Source organism: Ptiloglossa arizonensis, chromosome 3, assembly GCF_051014685.1.
Source record: "Ptiloglossa arizonensis isolate GNS036 chromosome 3, iyPtiAriz1_principal, whole genome shotgun sequence".
In the NCBI taxonomy this organism is placed as follows: Eukaryota; Metazoa; Arthropoda; class Insecta; order Hymenoptera; family Colletidae; genus Ptiloglossa; species Ptiloglossa arizonensis.
The window spans coordinates 23,901,548-23,928,357 of record NC_135050.1 but is presented as its reverse complement, the minus strand read 5'-3'; the positions used below and the strand labels follow the sequence as shown (position 1 = coordinate 23,928,357).

The following is a 26,810-nucleotide window of genomic DNA, read 5'->3' as shown; positions in this document are numbered from 1 at the left end:
AGCTCGTGTATCAAGCTGGAAATCTTTCACGATGATGACCGTGCTTCACGACAGACGTAACCGTAATTACCAGCTGAACTGTTCAAGATTCGGTGCGATTAGGGAACGAATGACGCATTGTACCGGGTCACGGGAGTCGCGGGTGGTTCCGCGTTCGATCCGTTTCGTCGATGCACTCGGTGTCTTTACGATCACTGTATTCGCCACGGTTTCCGGACGAGATTTCCCTGGGGACCGGGGAGGATTTCGCCCCGAACGCGACCAAACGCGCGAAACACACGTGGTTCGCGATTCCAAGGATTTCGAGGGTGCGGTGCCGGATATCGAGGATATATTAAATTCGAACGGGACGATGCGTTTTTGCGTACACTGTGCACGATCTGGGTAGCTTTTATGGAACATTGGTATCTGTGATAGGGAAATCGTGGTTGAACATTCTTCGTGTAAGTAATGAAAATAATTGTTACGACGTGTTTAGTATTTGGAGGGGTCGCTCGCCTCGTCTACGAAAGATTGATCGTGAATGGTTGTAAATGCGATTGCTCGGGTCAATAGTGTACGACTGAAATCGTGTGTTGGTCGATCCTTTTGGAAAGTTTCATTGGACATCGAGGGTTGACATCACGCGTTTTCAACTCTCCTCAAGTGTCCTCTACGTTAAGAGCAATTGTCCAATATCTTGTAAATCGTCGATCGTCGATGTTTACAGAAATATTGTTTTCACCAATGTACGTAGGAAGTTTCGTTGGTCGTCGACTCTATTCTCCAAGTTTTCTCCACGTTGAGAGCAATTGGCCTTTGGGCAATTAACCATTGGTCATCGACTCGATGGCTAAAATTACACGGTTCGACTTTTCTACAAGTTTCCTCCACGATAAGAGCAATCGTCCTCTTCGGTGTGCACTTCTAAACCTATACTTCTCTTTATCCGATACCTTCCAAATCATCGACTGTAATTATTTTCAAAAATATCTCTTCACTTTCATAGATTGAAAACCACGCAATTCTACCTCTCTCAAGTTTCCTCCACGTTAAGAGCAATCGTCCTCGTTCGATACGCACTTCTAAACCTATGCTTCTCTTTATCCAATACCTTCCAAATTATCGACTGTAATTATTTTCAAAAATATCTCTTCACTTTCATAGATTGAAAACCACGCAATTCTACCTCTCTCAAGTTTCCTCCACGTTAAGAGCAATCGTCCTCGTTCGATACGCACTTCTAAACCTATGCTTCTCTTTATCCAATACCTTCCAAATTATCGACTATAATTATTTTCAAAAATATCTCTTCGCTTTCATAGATTCAAAACCACGCAATTCCACCTCTCTCAAGTTTCCTCCACGTTAAGAGCAATCGTCCTCTTCGATGTGCACTTCTAAACCTATGCTTCTCTTTATCCAAAATCTTCCAAATCATCGACTGTAATTATTCTCAAAAATATCTCTTCCCTTTCATAGAGTGAAAACCACGGAATTCCATCTCCGTCGAGTTTCCTCCGCGTTAAGAGCACTCGTCCGTTGAGCAATTAGTCGTTCGAAATCACCGGGACGCGTACTCCCTCGTTGGATCGACGTCGCGAGACACTCACTCGGCAACACGGTGACAAGAGTCCGGGCACGTACTCGGCTCGCGTTCGCACCCACGTGGACGGGCTAGCTCGCACACACGCGAGCCCGCCGCCCGGGCGCCCGGGCATCTTTATTGCACGGTATATTCGCGCTAGGCGTAATATCTCAGCGCGCGGACGGTGCGTATAATCAATGACATCTTTACGAGGAGCGCGATAAGCCGGTGAATTCCGTGAGAGGAGGCGCTCTCGCGAGCGGAAGGTCGAAACGAGAAACCTGCGGACGAGGAAGGGGGAGTTGCACCGTGGAGGGGGGAGGGGGACAGGTGACACATCGACGGGGGACAACCAGGGAGTGTCTCCGGTATTGCATGATAAATCCGTAGCGGCTTAATTCGCATCAGCCGGAACATCGTCTCGAATTCTCGTCGGGCCCGCGAACCCGCTTTCGAGCTCGTTCGTCTCTCCTCGGGCATCCCGTTTCCCCCTCCCCCCTCTCGGCCCGCTCGGGTTCTTCGTAACCCCTCGCGAGGGCGTTTTCTCCGTCTCTTCTCTTATTTCGTCCTCGTGGGAGCCCGAGATCAAGCGACGATGATGTCACGAGGCGTGTCTCGTATCGCGAAACGTGCGCGGGATTTTTTATCCCGTTGTTTCTCTTTTTTCCCCCACCCCGCACTCCAGTTCTCTCTCTCTCTTTCTTTCTCTCTGTCTGTCTGTGTTTCTCTCTCTGGGCCCGTCGAGCCGCAAGGGGAGGGGGCAGAGAATCGAGTTTCGCGACAGAACGAGAGACACGTGACGTTCGACCACCCTGACACCCCTTCCCTTAGATTTTCTTTAAGGAGGTTAGGCTCGGGTCAATTATCGAGGATTGGGACGAGAATCTTCCAAGTGGGAATCAATTATGGGCAAAACGCCGCGTCGGTGAAAGGCGAAGAGCGTGTCCGTACAAAGGGTGAAAAATACATTTTGTCGCGCAAGGCTGAAAGCAAGCTCGCGGGATCGATTTTCGCAAAAGCGTTGTTGAAAGTCACTGGAAGAAGCAGTTGGGCGTAGAAAAATTGGAAAATGGAGTATCTCTAGCGTCGAGTGTCCTGCGTCAACTTCCAATACTTAAACCTTCGACAACGCTGTTTTCTTCGGTGAATCTCTATAATTTTCACGTCGCGCGCAATTGAAATAAATATTCCCAACACCCTTCGACTGATACCCTTTAATTCATCACGCGAACATCTACTTTATCACAATTCAACTCGGTGTCTTCGAATCGAACACCATCCACGATTCGAATCGAACTATATTTTCCCCTCTCCTCGACGTGGAAAAAGTATTTACAATCTCGCGAGAAATTTCGAATCGGTGTGCACGATCCGCGTCAGCGATACCGCGGTCGAAGCAACGACCACCGTCGAAGTTCCACGATTTCCGTTTTAATTGAATTCGATCGCGTACGAAAGAAGAGCTCGGGGCGCAGATGTCGCGGCAAGAAGTTAAATTAAAGTCGGGAAGAGCGATGGTACCAGGTGAGAAAAAGATCCGGTTTTTCGCGATGGAAATCGAGCGACGAGACGCGAGTACTTCGACTTCGAATCGCGGTTCGAATTAGCGCTCCCTTCTCGAGAGAGGTCTCTTCGTTTTTTTATTTCGTTTCGCGGCGCTTAACGAGCGCCACCCTCTGCCAAATAAGGGTACGAACGATCGGTGTCATAAACATTCCCCCGGTTGCTCGAATTGAGCCGTCCGCGATGGTTCCGTATTCGATCGCGATTGACAGTTTCGTAAAAAGGCCCGTCCGGGCTGTAACGATCCGCTCGAAGACGGACGATTCGGTTTCGCGGAACCACGGCTCTAATTTGCTCAAGTCTCGTCGAAATACGAACCGCGCCTGAACCGCTCCGCGAGAATTCGATGTTCGTCGGGATCCAACCGTGACTCGAGCCCTTTTTCCGCCTCTGGATACCTTGTAACGATCACGCTCGATTTGCAAGAGAGGCCAGTCGTTGGATTTCAGATTTCGCGCGCGAAGTACGATACCGTTAGAGTGTTTCTACGACTTTTCTTTTAATGGGGTGTCTCTGAAGTTGGGCGCAACGATCGGTGAAGGAACGAGAAATTTTGGAATCGGGATATTGAATCTGTCTTTGGGCATTTTTAAATTTCGCGCTGAAAGGAAATGTACTCTGTGGGTTACTCGGGTGCCTAGATAACGAGAATCTGTAGAATTAGATGAAATACTATCTGTAGAATTAGACGAGGTAATAATGAGAAATTTTAGACGCTGGATTTACAAATGTCAGTGTACGATATTGGTGAAATATTTCTGTAACTTTTTTTTCTTAACGGGGATCCCTAAAGTTGGACGAAATAATCGGTAAAGATAAGAAATTGTAGACATTATATTTACAAAAATCGAGTCGACGGATCTCAAATTTAACGCGCAAAGTGAATACGTACAACATTCGCGAAACATTATCGTAATATTACTTTTCTTATAGCAGTTTCTAAAACCGAATAAAACGTTCGATAGGAGAAAGCGAAATTTGTTTACGGGTAGTTCTAAGACTTTTAAACTCGTTAAAACGAACTTCTACACATTGCGCGTACACTCGTCGTAAAACGATCTCCTAACTTTTTACCGTCTCTTCGATTCGATCGTAAATTCGATCGCTCGTTGTAACCTCGATGCAATCTCGTCCACGATGAATCTCTAACGCTACGTGAAACCAGCACTCGATAATTTTTCGCGTTACGTCGTCCTCGAAGATTTCGCGCGAACACGTTTTACCCGTTTCGATGGGGTGCAACAATACCCAGCGACAATTTGTTCGATGCCCCGGGCGAATAATTTGCGTAATACAAACGAGGACGCGAATTTCGTTCTCAATGGTACCTATAAATCCTTATCGAGAAGTACGTTCGGCAGGCTCGCGAAAGGGCCGATGCAAAGAGGCTGGTATACGCTGTTCGCCGCGCTCTCTGTAAATAAGGGTAATGCCGCGTTCCAAAGGTCCGTGCACCGTGCGCTGTCGGTTAATTTGGTCAGCCTCGATTAGCCCCGGACGACTTACAGCTCCGAGCGAACTGATTTATCCGCGTTTGTTCACCACCACTCCGGGCAGAACGTTAATGAAGACAGTTTCGTCGTTCGGGCGCGTACAACTCGACGAGATAAGGGTCAACGTTGACTTTTCCATTTCGAAGAATCGATACTTCTTTTTTTTTTTTTGTTACTCTTGTTTAAAATTTAACATTTGAAGGGTAACTTTTTGAAACATGAAGTCGAGATTCGAAAGGTCGACGAAGATGTGATTTTCCGTAGAGTGTGTTAAATTCGAAAATCGTTTTTTCGATTAAAAGATATCGATATTTTTTTGTTACTTTTACTTAGAATTTAACATCTCAAGGATAACTTTCCTAACTATGAAAGTCGAGATTCGAAACGTCGACGAAGATGTGATTTTCCGTAGAGTGTGTTAAATTCGAAAATCGTTTTTTCGATTAAAAGATATCGATATTTTTTTGTTACTTTTACTTAGAATTTAACATCTCAAGGATAACTTTCCTAACTATGAAAGTCTAGATTCGAAATGTCGACGAAGATGTGATTTTCCGTAGAGTGTATTAAATTCGAAAACCGTTTTTTCGATTAAAAAATACCGATATTTTTTTTGTTACTCTTCCTTGAAATTTAATATTTGAAAGGTAATTTTCTAAACTATGAAATCCAGATTCGAAACGTCGACAAAAATGTGATTTTTCGTAGAGTGTGTTAAATTCGAAAATTGTCTTTTCGTTTTCAAGGAATCGATATTTTTTTGTTACTCTTCTTTGAAATTTAACATCTCAAGGGTAACTTTCTAAACTATGAAAGTCGAGATTCGAAAGGTCGACGAAGATGTGATTTTCCATACAGTGTACTAAATTCGAAAATTGTCTTTTCGATTTCAAGGAATCGATATTCCTTTCTCTGAAAATATTGAGACGAATTTCGAAATATGGACAAAGTTGTAATTCGTAGGTGTTTTTCATAGAGCGTGCAAAACTTTAACACCACCTTTTGGATTCCAAGAAAACGATATTTTCTCTTTGTTACATTTTTTTATGATTGAACGTTTCGAAGGTATCTCTCTCTAACATTTCAAGAATACTCTTTCTATCTCGATCAACTCGAGAAAATTTCAACACTTTCGATTTTTATACTCTCTCAAATTTATTTCTCCTCTTCGAAACATTTCATCGACGTATTCAAAAATTTCTTAACCGCGTCGACGAAAACGCCAATTGCAAAAAATTCAAACTTCGTTCAATTCGGAGCACTACTGCCGGAAGAAATGCACCGCGCGATGCAACCGAGAAACTCGAGTAACGACGTTTTTATTTTCCACTTTATTCTCTCTCGTGTCGTCGGGAAAAAAAAAATTCCCAAACGAGGCACTTTCTCCAACGCAAAAGACGTTGTTGTCCCCCTTTGAACAAGATTTCTGGCCGTTGTTCCGCTCCCATGGAATTAATTACCAAAAGAAAATTTCATTTCGGAGCAACTCGACCGTTTGATCCCCTTAACGCGCGAAAGACCACGATGAAATATTTTCTCCGGTTGGTTTCGAGCGGGATTCGTTTGTCGTTTCCTCGATATTTTGTTCTCCACGCTTTTTCGTTCGTTGAGTAGAGAAGAATACCAGGCAGCGGGCAATTCGACGGAATTTTTGATAAGGTTGTATTAAGAGAAAAAGCATCGAGAAAACACGGTCCGACGTTCAAGGGTAAACCGCGATCGTTGGTCGTCGCGGACAGACCGATTCGCCGGCTCAAAAATTGCTCTATAAACACCCTATCTCCGGTAATGTCTACATCGGCTGTTAACCTAATCTCGCGCACGTCGGGCTAGCACGGCCGCGGCGCGTACGGCCAGGCGATCGTAATAAAAAGAAACCGTGTATAATATATAATGGGCCTATCTTCGTAATAACTTGTAGTTACTTCGGCCACGGTAGATCTTGCCGATAATTTCAAAGACAGCCATAAGCCGTGCCGTTGCGCGCACGCTCGCCTGTGATCCTCGAGAAGGGCACAACTTTCCGTCTAATTTATTCCTCTCGAGCGAGACCCGCTTTCGAGAGAATCCTTTCGAAACGTTATTCGTCGATACATCCATTTTTTCAACGACGATCAATTCGCGGATATTTCGTCCAATGATTATCCAAGATCTAAACTACGAGAAGGTTGCGAGGGTCGGTGGTACGCGTGGAGTACGTGTATCGAGGGTTAGGACATTTTTGTCGATACTCGTTGCACGCGAAATTTAGGAGAGAGGAGTCAACGCGTAGAGGAGAACAAATAGTAGTGTTTTTATATGACGTGTGACGTGGAGTGGAGTAAACGAAGAACAGGGAAGATGCATAGTTATTTTGTAACGGTTGGGAATATTTTAAGGGATACTTTTTGGTCGTGGCAACAACAGTTGTATGATACGTTTAGGGTAGAAAGGGTAATTTACATGGAAATGAACAGAATGATACTTTTATTTTACATACGTGTAAGTAGGTAGTACGTGGACAAATATTTCTTTTTTTATATTATAATTAGAGTATTAGAGCAGAAGAGGTAATTTCCATGGAAACGAACGGAAAGATATTGTTGCACGTACGTGTAAGTAGGTAGTACGTGGACAAACATTTCTTTTTTTATATTATAATTTTGGGAGAGTATCAAACATTCGAAACAACTGTCGATAATAAAATAAAAAAATAACGAATCGTCGGAAATCGTACGCGATTTAGGATTATTCTGCACCTCGAATTAACAACCGTACTCCACGATGAAAAATTCTCCTCTTGGTTCTCGAAGGAGGGCCCTCGCGTAAATTATTCGCGAGGACCACGCGGTCTTAGTTATTTTGCAATGCTTGAGAATACTTTAAAAGACACTTTCCACTCTTGGCAACACCAATCGTATCGTACAACGCGTCCAAGAAAAAACAAGGAATAATTTCCTTGTTCAGAAACAGAAAGACACTTTCATCAATACACACCTGTAAGCAGCTAGTACAATATACGAAGAAATATTTCTTTTTAATTACAATCTTGAAGAAATATCAAAATTCAAAATTGAAGAAAATTTTCTTCGCAAAGAAGAAGAGCTGTGCACCCTCGAAACGTGGAAGTAACGAATAAAAAAAAAAAGAAATCAACAAATTCTCGAAAATTGTACACGATTGAGAAATATTCTCCTGGAATTTACGAGGATACCTAACGATGAAAAATTCTTCCGTTCGGTTCACCAAGGATGGTTCACCTCGCATAAATAATCGGCGAGGACCACGCGTACGATAGGGAGCCCCCCTCGAGTCGACGGTGCCCCGTATCACCGGACTATTTTTATCGCGAAACATTCGTAGTAATTAAATTAATTCCACCGGGAGTCGTTCGGTCGCGGATTACCCGACGAATGATTGATGACCATTATATTCTCATTACCAGTCGCTACTGTGGGAACATACGCGCGTATAATACACGGTGTATACGGAACGTACACATGTTCCTTATACATCTCGAGAGCAATGGCATCATTAAGAACAGTTTATCCGCTCTTTCATTAGTCATCGCGGATTTAATACGTCGTTTGATTTCATCCGTCGGGAAGTTCGACTCGCTTTCGTGTTCGTTCCTTTTTCGAGGCAGGCCTGCGGTATTCCCGTTTGCGCGCGAGACAAATCGTGCAAAACGATCGCTCCCGAGAGAGATCTCGTGGAATTCCCATTGAAGTTTATTAATTTGGAATTACTTATCGCTTACGCGTCGTTGCTGGTTATAAATGGAACGAGAATGCACCGAGAAACAGACAGAAGGAACTGGGAGTATTTCGCCTTTCGTTTTAACGAGGGATTCTCATCGACCCTAACGTTACCACGGGTATCGGGCACACGGTAGCTACCAAACGGTCTGGAACACTCTGAACGTGTTCGATTATTTTCATCCGTGCGTAAAAATCACCGATTGTTCAATTAACGTTTCCTGGTCATCTATTCTTTGTTTTCTTTAGAAACGTCAGGGTTGGAGATTCAATCCTCCCAAAGAGTGTATCGACGATTGGGAAATACGTCGAAGAACAGCTCGTGGAATTCGTTGAACGAATTTTAGAAACACATTTGCACGAGCTACGATCGAGAGATTGATCGAAAGTGTGGTGAAAATTGTTCATCGATGAATAAGTCCTAAGGAGAACGTTCTGAGAAGTTCGAGGCAACACCGGGGTAAAATTATTTCGTATCTATCGTGCGTGATGTGATTTTATATTTTAAAATAGTTTCCTATCGGTGGCTCTCGATGGACGATTGCATAATTGTGCAAGATTTCTTTGCAGAGTGGTCCGAAACTTTTGGTCGGTGGTGTATCCACGCCATTAAGTACGAAACGTTCTTCTCGTATCGTGCGTTACGTTCGATGCACTATCCTGGAAGGTATGACGTAATTCGTGAACTCGGTAATGGGAGATTTTTTCCCTCCCCATACGATAGACACCTTTCCGTGCGAACCGTGCATTAACCCGTTGTTTTTTGTATACGAATTTTTAAAAAGTCATCGCTCGTATTTATAAATGTACTTCTTTCGGTAGACGGTTTATACATCGAGAGCTACTCGTTCGTCTGACCTATTCGACGTATTTCGTACCAATGTAACATTATGTTTGTAATGTTAACACTTTCACGTCCGCGCGCGCTTCGTGCCGGTACTTTCGTCCGCGCGAAATCTCTCGTGACCTCGTTCGTACCGTGAATTACGGTCCACCCTGTACACACCCGATACGTACCACTCGTACACCGAGATGGAAAGTATTCGCTCGAAAATGAAAGGGTTAAATGCCGCAGAGATCGTATTTCTAAACGTAACGGTCGTGGCCCGCGACGATCGAGCACTCGTAGACTCCTTCTCGCGAATTTTAATATTCGAAAGTGACCGTCCACCGCTCAACCGGCATGACAAACGTGGCCATCCTCGTTTCAGCAACCGCAACGTTTCGGAGTAACGTGAAAACCGTATGCAACGACTACGAGATTGCGTTGCACTTCCAAAACTGCTAAAGAGAAAACGAATCGAACGACCGAATCGCTGGAATCTGCGATCGAAATTTTTTTAAACGTCGAAATATCAAACTATCCCAATCGTAAATTTCGTGTGCTTTCTGAACGAAATGTGTGACCTCTTGTCGCTTTTAATCGACAGAGGAGCCGTAAGAACAAAATTTGAGGGATGGTCGGTACTGAATTTGATGCGTGGAAGATTGAAAAACGATCATGGGAGAGATTTAGGTGAGAGAATGTAGAAAAACCTGAAAATATTTCAAAGAAAGCGAACCCAGATACTTCTGTGCTTCGTGATCTCCTGCTCGATGGGGTTACAGTCGTAAGCTTTGATTTCCATGGCCACTGTGCGCCAAATTCGCACTCGGATCGATCCCCTGGTAGTGGTGGATTTTAGAAGGCAGATACTTTTATAATTCACGATTTTTTATCAATAGTGGTGCGAAAACCTAGATACTTATGACCACTTCGTATAAAATTCACACTTCGAAGTATCTCTCGATAGGAAAAATACCAGGGGGTAGATACTTCTGCAATTCGTGATCCTCGATGAATAGTTTTGTAAACGAAAACTTCGATACTCGTGACCTCTATTCATTGGTGGATATTAGAGCACAGACGCTTCCATAATTCGTGTTCTCCTGATCAATGAGGTCACAGGCGTAACTCTCAGCCTCTACGACCGTTACGCGCGAAACTTACACTCGGAAAATTCCCTTGGAAGCGAAGAATACTAGCTGGTAAATGCTTCGACAGTTCGTGATCTCCTGATCAATGATGTTATAGGCGAAAGCCACGGTGCTCGTGACTGCGCGAGACTCGCGCTCAATGTCGAACCTGCAATGCTCGTATTCTTTCTTATTCGTTGCCAAGCTGTTCAATCCTCTACGGGATTATCAGCAGTGCCGATACACTCGAGTACACAGAATAGAAATATAAATATATAAGATAAGAGCTATTACTAATATCGTTATACATTCTAACGAGTATTTACATTCTCGAGAACAAAGTATTCCAACATTGGCAACTAGATAAGGTAAACCGGTTGCCAGTTCAAAGGCCCACGAGTGTTTCGTAAGATATTTATCTACAAACGATAAAGGTAATTACAACCTCTGCTATTCTTACGCATAAATGATTTTACTATATATCAGTATCGTAATTTCAGGATAGAGTAGGTTTAGAAAAACGTAGCTTCAAGGGTAATAAAAGAGAAAGTATGGGTCTGAGCAGATGCAATGAAAAACCGAGTAAGAATTTTTCCTTTTTCCAAAGCAAAGGCAGTGTCGAATCGAGCAGTGTCGTCGATTCGAGTCGAGAAGTGTCGCAGAGAGTTGTGTCACGCTCAACACTTATTTACCGTCATCTATCGTCCAAGTGTTGATTGTCCATTACTTGATAAATTATTCCACAATATATCTACTACGATTCAAAAATTCAAAAATTCAAAAATTCGTCCAACCGATGTATTTTCGAAGAAAAAGCAGTGTCGAACCGAGCAGTGTCGTCGATTCGAGTCGAGAAGTGTCGCAGAGAGTTGTGTCACGGTCAACACTTATTTACCGTCATCTATCGTCCAAGTATTGATTGTCCACGACTTGATAAATTATTCCACAATATATTTACTACCATTCAAATATTCAAAAATTCAAAAATTCGTCCAACCGACAAATTTTCAACGCAACGGATCGTTCCACGGATCACTCGATCGGAGTCGCGGAATTGCAACGACACCGGCGTATTTGTGCGTCGTGACGCGCATGACATTACGTTCTCATTGTCGTGGCCGAAACTACGGGCGACGCTGCTAGACGCCCGTCCCCCCGTCATGAATAACAAATGCGCGTAACGACGAGTTTCCTGAAAACGAGAACGCCGACACGGGCGTGTCTCGCGTGACGAGTGTCTCCTTTTCGGAATCGATTCCACCGCCCGGTTTCGCAAAAGCCCCGTACCGTTTGCGACACGAGCCGCGATTACGAACATCATTATCATAAATAACCCACTCATCGATCCGTAACGAGCGTAACGGATATGCGAGGAAGAATACCTAATTTATTTTTACTCGGTCGCAGCAGCCCCGATCACTCGTGATGTGCAATCCAGCAAATATAACCGCGAGGTTCACTTTCCCGCCGGAATCAGTTCGTTTGTAGGTTCTCGATATTTGCATTCGCTAGCTTGCAATATTCGAAACTCGTATCTTGAAAACTTACAGAGGTGTGTGTATAATTGTGTCTACAGTGTGCGCGTAGTTTATGGAGATTTAGGTAGATTATCTACAGTGGATCGAAAAAGGATTTGTACACCATATTACGAGGAAATTCACCTAACCTACGTGTTTTATTTCAACGAAAGCTTGTGTGCTTGTAAAGTATACTGGTTCGCATACGACATTATTTTTTTGTCGACAGAAAATGTTCTCGAGAGGTAAAATTGAGACGCAAAGATTCAATGGTTTTTCATCGTTTTGATACAATTCTTTGGGGGAGATTTTGCACAGTTGAACTATAGAACAATACAAGCTGAACATTTTTGTAAGATTTTTCTTGCATCTAGCACGATTACGAAGTTACGAAAAAAATGAAAGTCTTTGGAAATCTATGTTTACTGTATTAGAATTCGAACCTTGCAAATTTACGAAACTGAATATCAGGCTTCGGGGTGAATATATATTTATCAATTCTTCTAATTGTATGGAGAATTTAAACTTACAGATGGACGTATAATTTTGTTAAGGGAAATCGCAGTATTTTCAAATTTGTACATTTATTATTAATTTCACGTCAGACACAGAACGGACATTTCGTTTTATGGCAGTTTCTATCGCACGAGCCTCTTTGCGAAGTAGTTTCGCATTCTACGTTCGAAAATGGTGACTCTGGGAACTGTATTCGATACAACCACCGAAATCGGTAAAGTTTGGAAACGTAGAAAGTCTCGTTCCGTACAGGGATCGCTGTTTCTTACGAACGAAACGCTTACTGTAACAGCAGGAGTCGTGTTCCCAGGAAAAGTTTCGATATTCCTAAACAATATCGCCAGATATCCAATTCAAACGTGACTGGAAGTCTCCAATCATCGTTCAGTGGCTGCCCACGAGGATGGGCGGATTATTTCAAGGACCTATTCAGCCCTTGACCCAGCCATAAATCTCGGGACAGCGCCGGACTATTTGCCTTCGAAACGATCTCAAAATACGGTGACAGTACCGTATGAATATTTCTATTATTGCACAAATATTTATACAAGGCACTTGTCATTGACACGTAATCGAACTTTTTTGTTCTCTTTTTTGTTCAATCGCTTGTTTATGTCGCATAATTCGTTGGTTAAGCGAGAGTAAATACGAAACTCGGATTACGTTGGAGATTTTTGTTTTTGTATTTCGAAAATTCGAATTTACAGCATTGCTTGGAAACGACGCTGCAAATCCAGAAATCCGTGAAACAGTGCCACCTCCTCGGTGCTCGTGCTCCCTCGATACTGAAATTTAAAGTCGATTGAAGTGTCTCGTTTAAAATTTCGAAAACTCGAATTCGAGAAAGTAGAATCTTAACAATCCGCAACATTTCGACAGATGTAATGGAAGATACGTGGAAAATAAATAAGACTTATTTGATTTGCAAGCAATTTTATGGTCGTTAAAATATATTAATTCGCAACCATCGATCTAAAGTAAACATGATTATTAAAATACACATACATATGATAAAATTAATAAATTGGTATCAATGATACTAATAGAAATTATTACAGTAGTAATAACCCTAGTAACACCATCAGTAGTAATTTTATACTTACTGCCTAATAATAAGTACATTTATTCCACGTATTGGTAATGTCGTAAATGTCACGAATATTTTATCTTCGTTTGCCAGATACGCGTAGTTGTCCACACGTACGATCGAACAAGTGTCTCGATACCTCCACGCATATCCTCGATCTATCCATGGTGCGTTGACTCTCACTGGATATCCATTTATTGTACCCCAAAAACGCTCGTGTTCGATTCACCGTGGTTTCGACACGGTGTCACGATTTCCACGATCAGAAACGCTTCGTAAACACGGAAAGTCGACGGACAATCGGCACGACTCTTCATTGTACGTATTTTCCCGCCACTTTGCCCCGTGGTTTGTTAATCGCGGCGTTACAGTTTTATAGAGTTATCCAACGCGAACGAAGATACGCTATTAGCCGTGTATCGTGTTTCACGACGCGATACCGTTCGTCCGAGTGTACAAGAGGCACGCTACGGGGGCTCGCTTTTCATTGTCGATATATGCTCGAGCATTCCCACGTTTCGTCAAGACATAACCTAGAAACAATCGCTCTCGGTGGTCGAAGCGGCGTCGCTGTAAATACGATCTTCCGTCCGACTGTTTTGTAAATTCGACACCGACACGACTCGTCGCGAGTACGTGGAATACAAAGTGTAAGTGCCAGCTAGCACAATTATCGTGCTGTTCTATTTCCAAAATTCTATTTAGATTTAACGAATTCGACAGTGGGAAGATATATGTTGAATTTTAATTGTACAATTTATTTCGTAGTAGTTACAATTGTCGAAAAATTCAATGGGATTCCATTCGATAAATTGGACAGTAGAAAGAGTATTTGTTGAATTTCAATTGTACATTTGTGGAAAAATTCAATGGGGTTCCATTCGATAAATTGAACAGTAGAAAGAGTATTCGTTGAACTTCAATTGTATTATTTATTTCGTAGTAGTTACAATTGTGGAAAAATTCAATGGCGTTCCATTTGATAAATTGGACAGTAGGAAAAACTTCTTGCTGAATTTTAATTTCACAATTTATTTTTTGGTAATTATTCTTGTGGAAAAATTAAATTTGTCAGAGGCGACATTTTACAGAGTTCGGTGAAATAATGAATGTTTACGTGCCTGGAATTTTTTTTTCAACCCGAGTACATTACACAGAACACAAAATTGAATAGAATACATTTACTGCTACACTTTTCGTGCAATCCAATTTCCAACTCGACGTCCCAATTACCGTAGAATTAGACACTAGAAAAAACCTGTACCGAATTAATTTCACAATTTATTTTACAGCAATTACACTCGTAGATGTACATAAAAATTAAATAAGGAAACCTTACGGAGTTGTTCACGGAAGTAAAAAGTCCTATTAAATTTTCCATTAAATTTTTTTAACTCGAGCATATTACGTAGAATACAGAATATAAACGCGACCATTTGTTGCTACAATTTCTGTGCAATTCTACTCCCAACTTGGCAACCCAATTACCTCTGAATGGAGCGCTAGAAAAAACCTGTGTCGAATTAATTTCACAATTTATTTTGCAGCAATTATACTCGCAAATGCGCGTAAAAATTAAACGAGGATACCATTCGGAGTCGTCCACGAAAGTTAACAAACTTACACCTACCTAGTGTTTTATTTAACTCGAGTATTTCGAGTAACATCGTTATTCACCCCGAGTGTACTCGAGCGGAGCAGTCGAAACGTTGAAGGAAAATGATTTCGATTCAATGTTTTCTCTCGTGTACGTAACCTGATCAATGAATGATTAATGTTAGCAGTTTATCCAAACCTTGACATAGCCAAGGATCGCTGTCTTTTTGGTCTGCCTGCGCATTGGAACGCGAGATTAATTCGGAGCAAGGAGACTAGCGTTCAACGATCTAGATTAAAAATTTGATGCAACTTTGTGTTCGATGTCGTTCTCGCGTGTGGCTCGGCCATAAATCTTCTCAAATGGAGGGAAATACGCAAGTAATTAAGCGCGACAGGCTAACACCGACGATGATCGTATAATTATCCCGCTCGCAAAAACGTAACGAAGACAAATTAACGCCTTGGATCCCGCGTCGTGTGAAATTACGATTTCTTCAAATTGCTATACCCGTAAACACCACCCTCCGTTCTCACAGGTTGCACGATACACGCGTACGCTTATCGAAACCCGAACAATTAGGACAAATTCCACGATCTCTAAAAAAAGAAAAACACACCTTACGAGAGAACGTTTCAATTAAACAGCTTAATTGAATACCGCGAACTTAACGCAGCCTGTGTGTACACGGGTTGTTCCGGGGTACAATTACGGAACACGATTACACGCGTGGAATTGAATCGAAAATGCGAGACGAAATTTTGTTCACACGTGGCACGGTCGCCGAGGAAACGAATTTCGAAAATTCCTGCACGTGTCGTTTTTTACTCGACTCGATCAACGTGTCCGTCTATCGCTTACACTTTCCACTGGTCTCGATGTTCGTAAATCTCGACGATACCGTGATGTTCAACCGTAATTAGTCGCAAGACAGTAAAATCGAACGTGCAACACCGTCGTTAATGTTGCAATAAAAATAACGAGTATCGGATAACCGAGCGTGTGTCTCGATAATTTTTAACATCCATTTCCTCGTGAACCAAGCCTCTCCAAAAATGTACGTACTACAAGAAGAAAATACAACGATCTGTAGTATATTACCATAGAAATATAAAATACACGATATGGAATTGTATAAAATTACAAAACTATTGGTAGAAAAATGATAGAAAATTGTCAAATTATCGATCTAAAATTACAGAAGGACTCGTAATTCGAAAGGTACTGTTCAAAACGAAGTGAACGCGTTACGGGAATTATTTATTTCGACTAGAAATAAAACTCGATTTAAAGTTAGAGAGATCGACGGATTACGATAATATGGAGAAAGAGAACCGATGAATTAATAATATGCAAAGCGAGAGTTGAAATTGGAGAGCATGGAATAAATTCTTAACGCAAAGATCAACGAACCTCCTCGCTATTGTTACAATAGGTTGCTCGATAAGTTTTATCGTTCGATGAGAAATGTAGCTATTAGGTTCGTCGTTTTATTTTTCTAAAGATGGTACTACTCTTTGATGAACGTGTGTGAAGTTTCGCGCAGATCTGTCTACTCGTTCGCATATTAATAATTGTTCAAAGTCGAAGTGTCATAGTATTTTCTTACAATGGAAAAAACAACAAAACTTACTAAACAACCTAATGGTATTACTACTACTTGATGAACTACTGTTTGATCAACTACTGTTTGATGAACGTGTGTGAAGTTTCATGCAGATCTGTCTACTCGTTCGCATATTTACATTTCCTTAAAGTCAAAGTGTCCTATTATTTTCTTACAATGGAAAAAACGACAAAACTTACCAAAGTACCTAGTTGTTCAACTAAACCGAAAAGCTCCTTGGTATAGACACTCTTATACTAAAAAGCTCCTTTTGCGAGTGTCTCGAAGTCGAACGCAACTATATTCTCTTTATCGGTAAGTTATTTCGGCAACGAGAAACGATCTCGTCGCGCGTTCGTCATCTGTCCGTCAACCCTATCGATCGTTCGTACGATCGAAGACGATCGAAGAAACTGGATAGCCTCAATCGTATAAACAAGTGGGCAGCTCGGGCCACTCCGATCTCGTGGGAACTGGTCGTGATTAGTCCACGTCAATAGCAACGCTAGTTATGCTAATTGCGCGAAAGCACTTCGGCCTGCTACCAACATCGAGCGCTGCCGGAGATAAGCTAGGTACGAAGGTAGTACCTTTGGCTATCGATTTATCGGAGACTCACTCCCTCGGAGGGATTTCAGATCGGCCGCGCGATCACTAGACTACGATAGCTCCGACTGCAATACGCGAATTCCTTTCGACAACCGTGAAGTTTGCTTCGCGAATGTCCAGGCCTTCGAATTGTTTTATTCGATTGTAATTTTCGCTAACCTTTCGTTGCACACGGTTTGCAGAACCGCATTTACTTCCAACGTGAAATAAATCTTTACGCGTTATCAGGCATTAGTGTCTCTCGTTCGTCGTGTTGCGTTTCTGCAACATATTTTCCTCCATTTATTTCTCAATACCTTGCTTACTCTAATTTCGAACGATTTCATTTGTAACTTGAGAACAGAAAGAACTGTACATTCAAGGGTCATAATCGACGGGAAGGAAGATTGTAACCGAATCGACAACAATTTTAGTTTATCGTTTGTCTACGAATGATCCGATATCGCAAAGATGGAGTACTTATGAATGAAGAGTGTACATGTTCCCCTTTTAGAAATTTGAACACACATCTTCTGGGAGGAGAGAATTTTTGTGGTAAACGTTTAAGAGTAGTTAACATTTTTTAAAAATTACACGGGCCACTTTTAGAAATTTGAACATACATCTTCTGGGAGGAGAGAATTTTTGTGGTAAACGTTTAAGAGTAGTTAACATTTTTGAAAAATTACACGGGTCGTTTAGAAATAACGGAACGTAACTGAGAATTGTTAAAACGATCGTACAGGAGCGCGTCGATTATCTTTAATATCGACGCCCCGTGTAGCTGTAATGTCGTACGTTGTCTGTAAAAATATTACACGGAATTTGGAAAAGTTTTTCGTGTTTTTAGTACGGCCGTGATGTCTAGGAAACGAGGATTCTAGGAATGTGCCTGCTTCAGAATGGTTGAGTGCTAGCAACGAGCGTACGTGTGTGCACGTGTGTGGAGGTAAGTGCGTTCTTGAGAGCAACCAGTGCGTTATGAGAGCGGAGTGTAGTGAGTATAGCGAGTTGAGAGTACATCAAGAGAGTTTTCAGAGAGGGAATGTTGAGAGACCGTGGAAGTGGTCTAACGAAAACTGTAAAGGGGGTAATTATTCGTAATTATTGTCTCGCGTATTAATATTATATCGAAATCGATCGACCGAAAAATACGTTCCACTTGTATACTATGTACCAGAATAAAAAATCAAATTTTCTAATCTTTCGAAGTGTAACGATAATTCTAATCCGTACAATATTATATCGAAATCGATCGACCGAAAAATACGTTCCACTTGTATACTATGTACCAGAATAAAAAATCAAATTTTCTAATCTTTCGAAGTGTAACGATAATTCTAATTCGTATAATATTACATGGAAATCGATCGACCAAAACATACCTGTATACTATATACCAGAATAAGAAACAAATTTTCTAATCTTTCGAAGTGTAACGATAATTCTAATTCGTATAACATTACATGGAAATCGATCGACCGAAACATACCCTCCACTTGTCTACTAAATACCAGAATAAGAAACAAATTTCGTAACAAAAATACAGCGATATATCTGATCCCTTTCTCAATTACCCCCGGATGATCTACTTGTACCGATCGACGATATCCTAGTCTACTTCGCACGCGACTAATCGACCAAAATATTTGACTCGATATCTCGCGAAATAGACGTTATCGTTAATCTCGCGTTGAACGAGTGCTCGGATCGTTGGCAACGATAAGGGACAAATCGAGTTAAAATTCTACTTTGTTAGAAAATAATTACCACTTAGGAATGATGTATGGGGTGGAAGGTTGGCCCTTATGGAAACTTTCTCCGTATTATTATAGACGATATTCGTGTTCCATTATTCGATCGACGCACCGTGATCGCGAAGAGTTCCCGAGCACACAAATCCGAGGAGTCTCGGGGTCCGCGCGATATACACGCTGTCCGGATAATTGGCGTTTCGCTGTATTGTGTCTCCGTGTATAATTTCTGGAAAAATGTGTCGTACCTGTCGCGCGTTAACTAACGACCGCGTTTGTTTTTGTTTTCAGGCGGCGGGACCGCCGGTGCAGCTGGAACCAGTGGACCTGTCCGTGAAAACTCCTGTGGTGTTGCAGGTGCCTCGGTACAGTCCAGCGGCTATAATTACCGCCGCGGCTAGAAGAATCCCTTCACCTTCGACGACGCCCACGCCACCGCCGCTCTCCATATCTACCGGTGAGCGAACGAAATTTAACGATCCATTCGTTTAACCGGCGAACACTCACGACGGTTTCTCAGACGTTGATCGACCGTCTCTTACGGGAAATAAAAGTCTGGTTATCGTTCAAGGTCGACCAAGGTCGATACATTTTTCACACCGATCAATTGTGTGTTGTAAAGTTCAGATTATAGTATCTGGTTTATTGTAATACGCAGGGATCTTGCGTATCTAGTGGTACAGTTGTTGTACATATAAGAATATAAAGTCCGAAGTGATGTGTCTTGATGTGAACGACCACAATGTCGTGTGGTCTTCCTGACTCTGGACTTGGAACTCGACTAGAAAGAAAAACCAGAAGGAAAGTTCTTGAGACAGTCCTTAAAACTGACATCGACATCTGGCACCCTTAAGGTCGTTGTTGCATTCATTCCAACATTGTGAAATATTTCTGGCGCGATGTATTTATACTAGGCGGTTGTTCGATAATGTAGTACCAGGTTGCATCGAACGACGAAACTTATCAAACAATTTGTCATTATTCCGGAAAATCGAAAGCGAGCAGGAAGTCTTCGAAACAACTGCACGAGGAAAGAAATAGGGTGTCCGAGCGTGCAATTTTTCTTGGGGGAGAATTTTTCGCAGAGGGCACGATTTACAAGTCGAGGTGGCGTGTAAAAGTATTTCATCTTGCACGCGAGGGTGTAAAAGTACCTCGGCTTGTAGGCAAGGGTGTAAAAGTATCTCACCTCGTGCGCGAGGGTGTAAAGTACCTCGTTTCGAGGTCCTTATATTTTTATCGGGAACTCTTTTACGGTGAAACGAAACACTTTACAGTCTCTGTATTGTAATTAAGGCTGTGACTACTTATTCAATTCGTTTTTGTTGGGATACTCGACTTTTCGAATATTTCGCGCTTCGATTGAGTAACCTGGATATTCGCGGAAAGAAACTTTGTCAAGGACATTGTTCCTCTTTAAACTTTATTTTTGATCAGCACTCGAAGTACATTCGCAGCAAATCTATGAAATATTCCATTGTTAAATTCCCATAATTTTCGTAAGTAGCCCGAATGCAAAAGCAATAAGAATAATTTTAGTAAACTCACGTCCCATTTGTCTTCCTTCTTAAATTACAGTCGCTATTCGACAAAGTGAAAAAAAAAATGGTAATAAACAATTAGTTCGAATATGTACTTGCTACCCCTGCGTCTCAGTTATCTTCGTTTCTAAATTGTAATCACTTTCGCGTGACAGTAATTCTTTTAACGAGGTGAAAAACGCGCGCGATAATTAATTGGAATAAATACTCGGGTGAACCTACATCTCGGTTGTCTTCGTTTCTAAATTATAGTGACATTAGGTGCGCTGCCAGCTCTTTCGTTGAAGTGTAAAAGGCGCGAAATAATTACTTTCGATAAATATGCGAATAAACGTTTCACTTGTCTTCGTTTCCAACTTATGGTCCCACTTCTGCACGCTACTAATTCCTTCGGCGAAAGAGGCACAAAGTACCTAATCGATTCGGAGAAAATTCGCTCACTCGATCCGTACTTCCGACAGGGAAGCTCCTGGAGCGCGTTTCACGCTCCAAGTTATAGCCACTTTTCCCTACTGACGATACTTTGAACAAAGCGCAAACATCTGCGAAGTAATTACACTCGATAAACATTCGAACGAACCGCCATCTCGATCGTCTTCGTCTCTAAATTGTAATCACTTTTGTGCGTCGATAACTCTTTCGACGATGCCCGAAAACGAACGAAATAATTACTTTCGATAAATATTCAAACGTCCCACTCGTCTTCGTTTCCAACCAACTTACAGTCCCTTCTCTACAAATGACTAATTCGATCGAGAAGAATTCTCTAATTCCTGATCCACGTCTCGAACGAAGAAACCCCCGAAGTGCATTTAACGTTTTAACTAATCACCTTTCTGCACTGATAAAACTTTCAAAAAATTGATCAAAAATCTAGAACCACTTTTAACGCTCCAAATTATGGTCACATTTCTCTACCGACGACACTTGGAACAAAACAGAAAAATTCACGAAACAATTCCACTGGATAAATATTCACCCTTGTCCCACTAATCTTCGTTTCCAACTCGCAACGCGTCGTTCGATTCTTTCGAAACAAAAGGGGCACAAAGTATCCAATCGATCGGATGAAATTCGTTAATTCTTGCTCTGCGTCTTGAACGAAGAAACCCCCGAAGTGCATTTAACGCTCTAACTTATAATCTTATAATCACCTTTCTGCACTGATAAAACTTTCAAAAAATTGGTCAAAAATCTAGAACCACGTTTAACGCTCCAAATTATGGTCACATTTCTCTACCGACGACACTTTGAAAAGATGCAAAAATTCACGAAACAATTCCACTGGATAAATATTCACCCTTGTCCCCCTGATCTTCGTTTCCAACTCGCAACGCGTCGTTCCATTCTTTCCAGGCAAGGGGTACACAAAGTATCCAATCGATCGGATGAAATTCGTTAATTCCTGGTCCACGTTTCGAAGAAGGAAGCCCCCGTAGCGCGTTTAACGCCCGTTCGCGATAACCGCGCGCAGAAGGAGCGTTCGTGTAGGCGCGCTTAAAATTCCACCATTCTCAAGACCGTAGAATTGTACGTTATGAACCGAAGGCGAAGGAAACCGCCTATCGGGTATTGCGTGTCCCTACGCGCGTTTCTATACACGTCTGTACGTACGTGCACGCGTGGCCGTCCGTCCCTGTGACCGCGTGTGCAACGCTCGCGTATGCAGGTGCATGCGGGTGCATACAACCGAGCGCAACGCGGAATACCGCCGCTCGAAAGTGGCTGGGCGCGCTCGCTTATGGTTAAACCCGCGGAGATCACCGCCGATTGCGTTGCTTTATGGGTTAATTATGTTCGAGTTTCTTTTTTCCTTTTTTCTTTTTTTTCCGCATACCGCTCGCGGACGAGCCCACCGACCCCGGCTATTCTATGGAAAACCGATGCGCGTCGCAATCGCCGCGGACCGAGACTCGGTTTGCGCGCGTTTTACGAACGAGCCAAGGCTGCTCGATAGGTTTGCGTCCTTGCCTCGCTCGTTGCGATTAGCCACACGATCGATACGCGATAAATGTCTCCGAACCGGTCCGTGGACTCGGTTGCTACGTATACGCGCCCCGTGCGTTCGGGGAAGGTGTTCGAGACGCGTTCATCTTGCCTGAACTTCAAACCACGAGAGTCGCATTCCTTTTGTCGGGTATTTTCACCCCTCTTTCTTCCGCCTTGAATCGTGTTATCGAATCGGAGGTTTGGAAAGAATTCGTTTTTCAAATACGTGCTTTTCGAGTTATCTGTACTACCCTTACGCTCGAGTTCTTTGGAAAAATATTTTGAACGTTTTTGGGGGGTGGTAATGTGTGTGGAATTATGGGGGAGGTTCTTTGGAAACCAGTGGGCAAGATTTTTGAGATCGAGGAGGAGCGAGGAGATAATAAACTCTGTTGTTTTATTGTTTTGAAGAGGTAAGGAGGGAATTAGGTTGAAAGTTTGGAAGTGGGGTAGGAAGATTATTGATATAGAAATAAGAAATAAGGAAAAATATTTTTGGATAGTTTTACAAAGGATTGTAAGGGTAGTAAATGTAACTTGAAAAGAGTAGATTTGAGAAATCTCTATGTATTTGTCTGTGTCTCTACCTTGACAACACGCTTCGAGGGGGTGAACCTCTTGAAAAGAATCCAGTGTTTAGAATATTTCAAAATTTTTCGAAATTACCAACTTCCAAATTTCCAACGTATTCTCTCTTGAGAAGTATTTTCGTAAATTCTTTTCCTTCGTCGCTATCGATGGGAAGAATAAATAAATAAACAGGAAGCAATTCTAAGAACTTCGACCGTAACGTCGAAACGTCCTTAGTGAAGAATCGTATCTCGAAGTCGAAATGGAACATCCGTGTGTATTTTAAAAGTTATTTTTCCGCGTTCGATTCAATGGTCACGCCCATTTTCCACTCGTGCGTTACCCTTCGATGATAGATCGTCAAAAATATCCATATCGTTGCCAACTGAGTCGTTCGAAGCACTCGAAACTTGAAGTGATTTGTCTTTTTCCAAAGAATTTGACAGCTCGTGTCGCGTATTTTCGATTCCCCGACGTTCTACCAAGAAGAAGAAAAAGAAAAAAAAAAAAGAAACAAATAAAATTACATCGACCCGTTCCAACACACTATCGAAAATATAGTACTTCTATCGTCACGAACCGATTCGTTCGAAGCTACTCGAAACCCAGAGGGTCGATTTGTCCCTTTCCAAAAAATTTAGCAACTCGTGTCGCGTATTTTCGATTCCCCGAGGTTCAACCTTCTCCCAAGAAGAATAAAAAAAAAGAACAAATAAAATTACATCGACACACCATCAAAAATATAGTAGTTCAATCGTCACCAACCGATTCGTTCGAAGCGGTACGCTACTCGAAACCCAGAGGGCCGATTAGTCCCTTTCAAAAAAATTTAGCAGCCCGTGTCGCGTATTTTCGACTCCCCGAGGTTCGACGTTCTCCCAAGAAGAAGAAGTGGAAGAAAAAAAAAAAATAGACAGATGAAATTACACCGACACGTTCCGATAGACCGTGCAGCGCGCTGAAACACCGTAACGGAAAAAAACCGCTAATTCCTGAAATAATCTTAAGAGACCTTAATGGCCACGAGAGAGAACTACCAGTTTCATAGGCGCACGGGTAAAAAGTCGTTTCTCGCGTAAAGTACCGTGCAACACGGGTACGGTTTAAGTGTTCGAACCGCGAAATCGCCCGGTTGTGGGCACGGGCCACGCCCCTTTTTTATTGCCGGAATCACAGACGCACGGGGAAAAAATGAGCGAGAGAGAGAGAAAGAAGGTGGGGAAAAAAAGAAGGAAAAGGAAAAGAAAAAAGGAAAGAGAGAGAGAGAGAGAGAGAGAGAAAGAGAAAAAAAGCGACGAAACGAAAGACCGTAGGGGAAGAGAGACGCGAGCGGCGTGCCGCGCTCCCCGGCCAGCATTTGGACCCGCATTCACTTCCATTTCTGGATTAATGACCACGCACACCTGCGCAGAGCAGAATCCGAATGCGATTGGGGTCGCAACCCGTAGTCCTTGCCCCGGGGCATCGTTGTCGTATAGTCACCGGGCTCGTCGCGAGCCGTGTTCGTCGCTCGAAACGCTGGGAATATTTTTCTCTTGCGAATCGCCGTTTGCACGCCGGGAATAGGCAATTTGTTCGGTGGAAGGTGCGACCGGGGACCTCCGTTCCGACCAGTCCGAGCTTGAAAACCGCGCCGGGACCAATTCCGTCCCGATTCCGTACGACGAAATTCTTACGTACGGTGGATATCGCTCGAGAACAATAACCGAGTCTGAATTTCGCTCGAGAGCCACGCTCCCATCGTTTATTAGATCCGGGTACGAGATACACCGGTGGCTCGAGTAATTTTCATCGGTAGCGTTTCTATTGCTATTAACCGGGGTACTACTCGAGAAACTCCGAAACGATCGCTCCGATGTCACTCGACGATCGTCGGGGAACATTCTTGGCTACGTTGAATATTGCAAGACGACAATAACCGGGATGAATTTTGCTCCAGAGCCACGCTTCCCTCGTTTATTAGATCCGGGTACGAGATACAACGGTGGCTCGAGTAATTTTCATCGGTGGCGGTCTCGTGTTGCTATTAAGCGGGCTAGTACCTGAGAAACTTCGGAACGATCGCTTTGACGTTACCCCGTGATTGTCGCCGCACCGCGAGTTCGTTTTACAATTAAACGGGGTACCGCTTCTGAAACTCGGAAACGATCCAATGTTACTCCGTGATTGTCGCGACACTGTCAGTTCCTTGGAATCGATGAACGAACGATTCCCAATAATACGGGTCGTCTGGAGTACGGTACTCCTCGACGAGAGGGAGAACTTCGCGTACGTGGTCGAAGAACGGTAATTCCCGCTTTCGAGGTCTATTTTTAGAAGTTTTCCAAAGCTCGACTCGGATCAAGGGTTGAATAGATTCTCGGTGCACGTCCATCGGAATTGTTTACGAAAGGCGAGAGTTTAAAAGGATAGCGAATGTTCTAGCTACGGAACACGGTAATTCCCGCTTTGGAGATCTATTCTGTAGAAATTTTCTAAAGAGTAACTTTAATCAAGGGGGCTAAATAACTACTTGGTGTAAATTATCCACTAGATTGTATTGTTTACGAAACGTGAGAGTTCAAAGGAGAGCAGACGTCGAAACACCAAAGCACGGTGATCCCCGCTTTGGAGATCTATGTGCAAAAATTTTCTAAAGACCAGCTCGAATCGAGGGACTAAATAGACATTTGACGTTAATCACTGGACAATATATTGTTCGCGAAACGTAAGGGTTCAAAAGGGCAACATTTTGTATCACAAAAGCGTGGTAATTCCCGCTTTGGAGATCTATTTTCAAAAGTTTTCCAAAGGCCAACTCGAATCAAGGGAACTGATTATTGTTTACGGACCGTGATAGTTCAAAAGGTAGCAAACGTTGTACCACCAACGCTCAGTCGTACCCGCTTTCAAGATTTACCTTTGAAAGTCCTCCAAAGACCAACCTGAATTAGAGGTTAAATAAATACAAACATTATCAAACAAATACTATTTACGTACTATTATTCGCGAAACGTGAGACTAAAAAAAGATATCAGACGTTGCACCAACAAACTACAAGACCTCGGTGCTTGAAGTACCCTGCCTTCCGGTAACCACTTTCAGTGGCCACTTACCCCAGAAGCTCGAAATGGAAACGCGTGCTCGAGCGCACAATAAAAATTCAAACGCGCGTTCGCGTCGAATTTAACACTAGAATTATCAGTATATCAATGTTCCTCGTACGTATCTCAGGAAAATCGATCGAGGAAAAAGAGAAACTTACGAGCTTGATTATATGTATAAAATATTGGGTTGTTCGGAAAGTTATTTCGTTTTCCAAAGTGGAGAATATATAATTTAATAGAATGTTTATGTACTCTAAAAAAATCGTGTTTCATTTCCATAAAAAAAAAAACAGAAATGACTTTCCGAAAAACCTAATAGAAAAAGTCATTACGTTTTTCAAAGATAAACTATGCAATATTCAATTAAATTTCTTTGTAAAATCAGTTAAAATCGGGCATTTTTACTGACTGGTAAATCTAATGTTGAGTACGACTCGCAACAAGGAAGCGACGACTCGTCGCGCCCCGCTTTCATGAGAAACTTTGAAACGATCGCTTCTGCTATGAAATTTCAATGAAATTTCTTTGTAAAATCAGTTAAACTTGGTAATTTTTACTGACTGATAAATCTATCGTTGAATACAACTCGACTCGTGGTACCCCGCTTTTGTGAAAAACTCCGAAACGATTGCTTCTGCTATGG

At 42.4% G+C, this 26,810-nt stretch overlaps 1 protein-coding gene across 2 annotated transcripts in view; it reads left to right on the top strand.

Annotated features, from left to right (window-relative positions):
- LOC143145006 (uncharacterized) overlaps positions 1 to 26,810 on the top strand; it is a 643,697-nt gene that overhangs the window by 240,550 nt on the left and 376,337 nt on the right. For both annotated transcript variants that reach the window (XR_012991574.1, XM_076307961.1), the window contains exon 4: positions 19,273 to 19,438. Coding sequence is in view for 1 of the 2 variants with exons in the window: in XM_076307961.1 (XP_076164076.1) it covers positions 19,273 to 19,438 (166 nt within the window). In the remaining variant the exon portion in view is untranslated. The remainder of the gene's footprint in view (positions 1 to 19,272; positions 19,439 to 26,810) is intronic.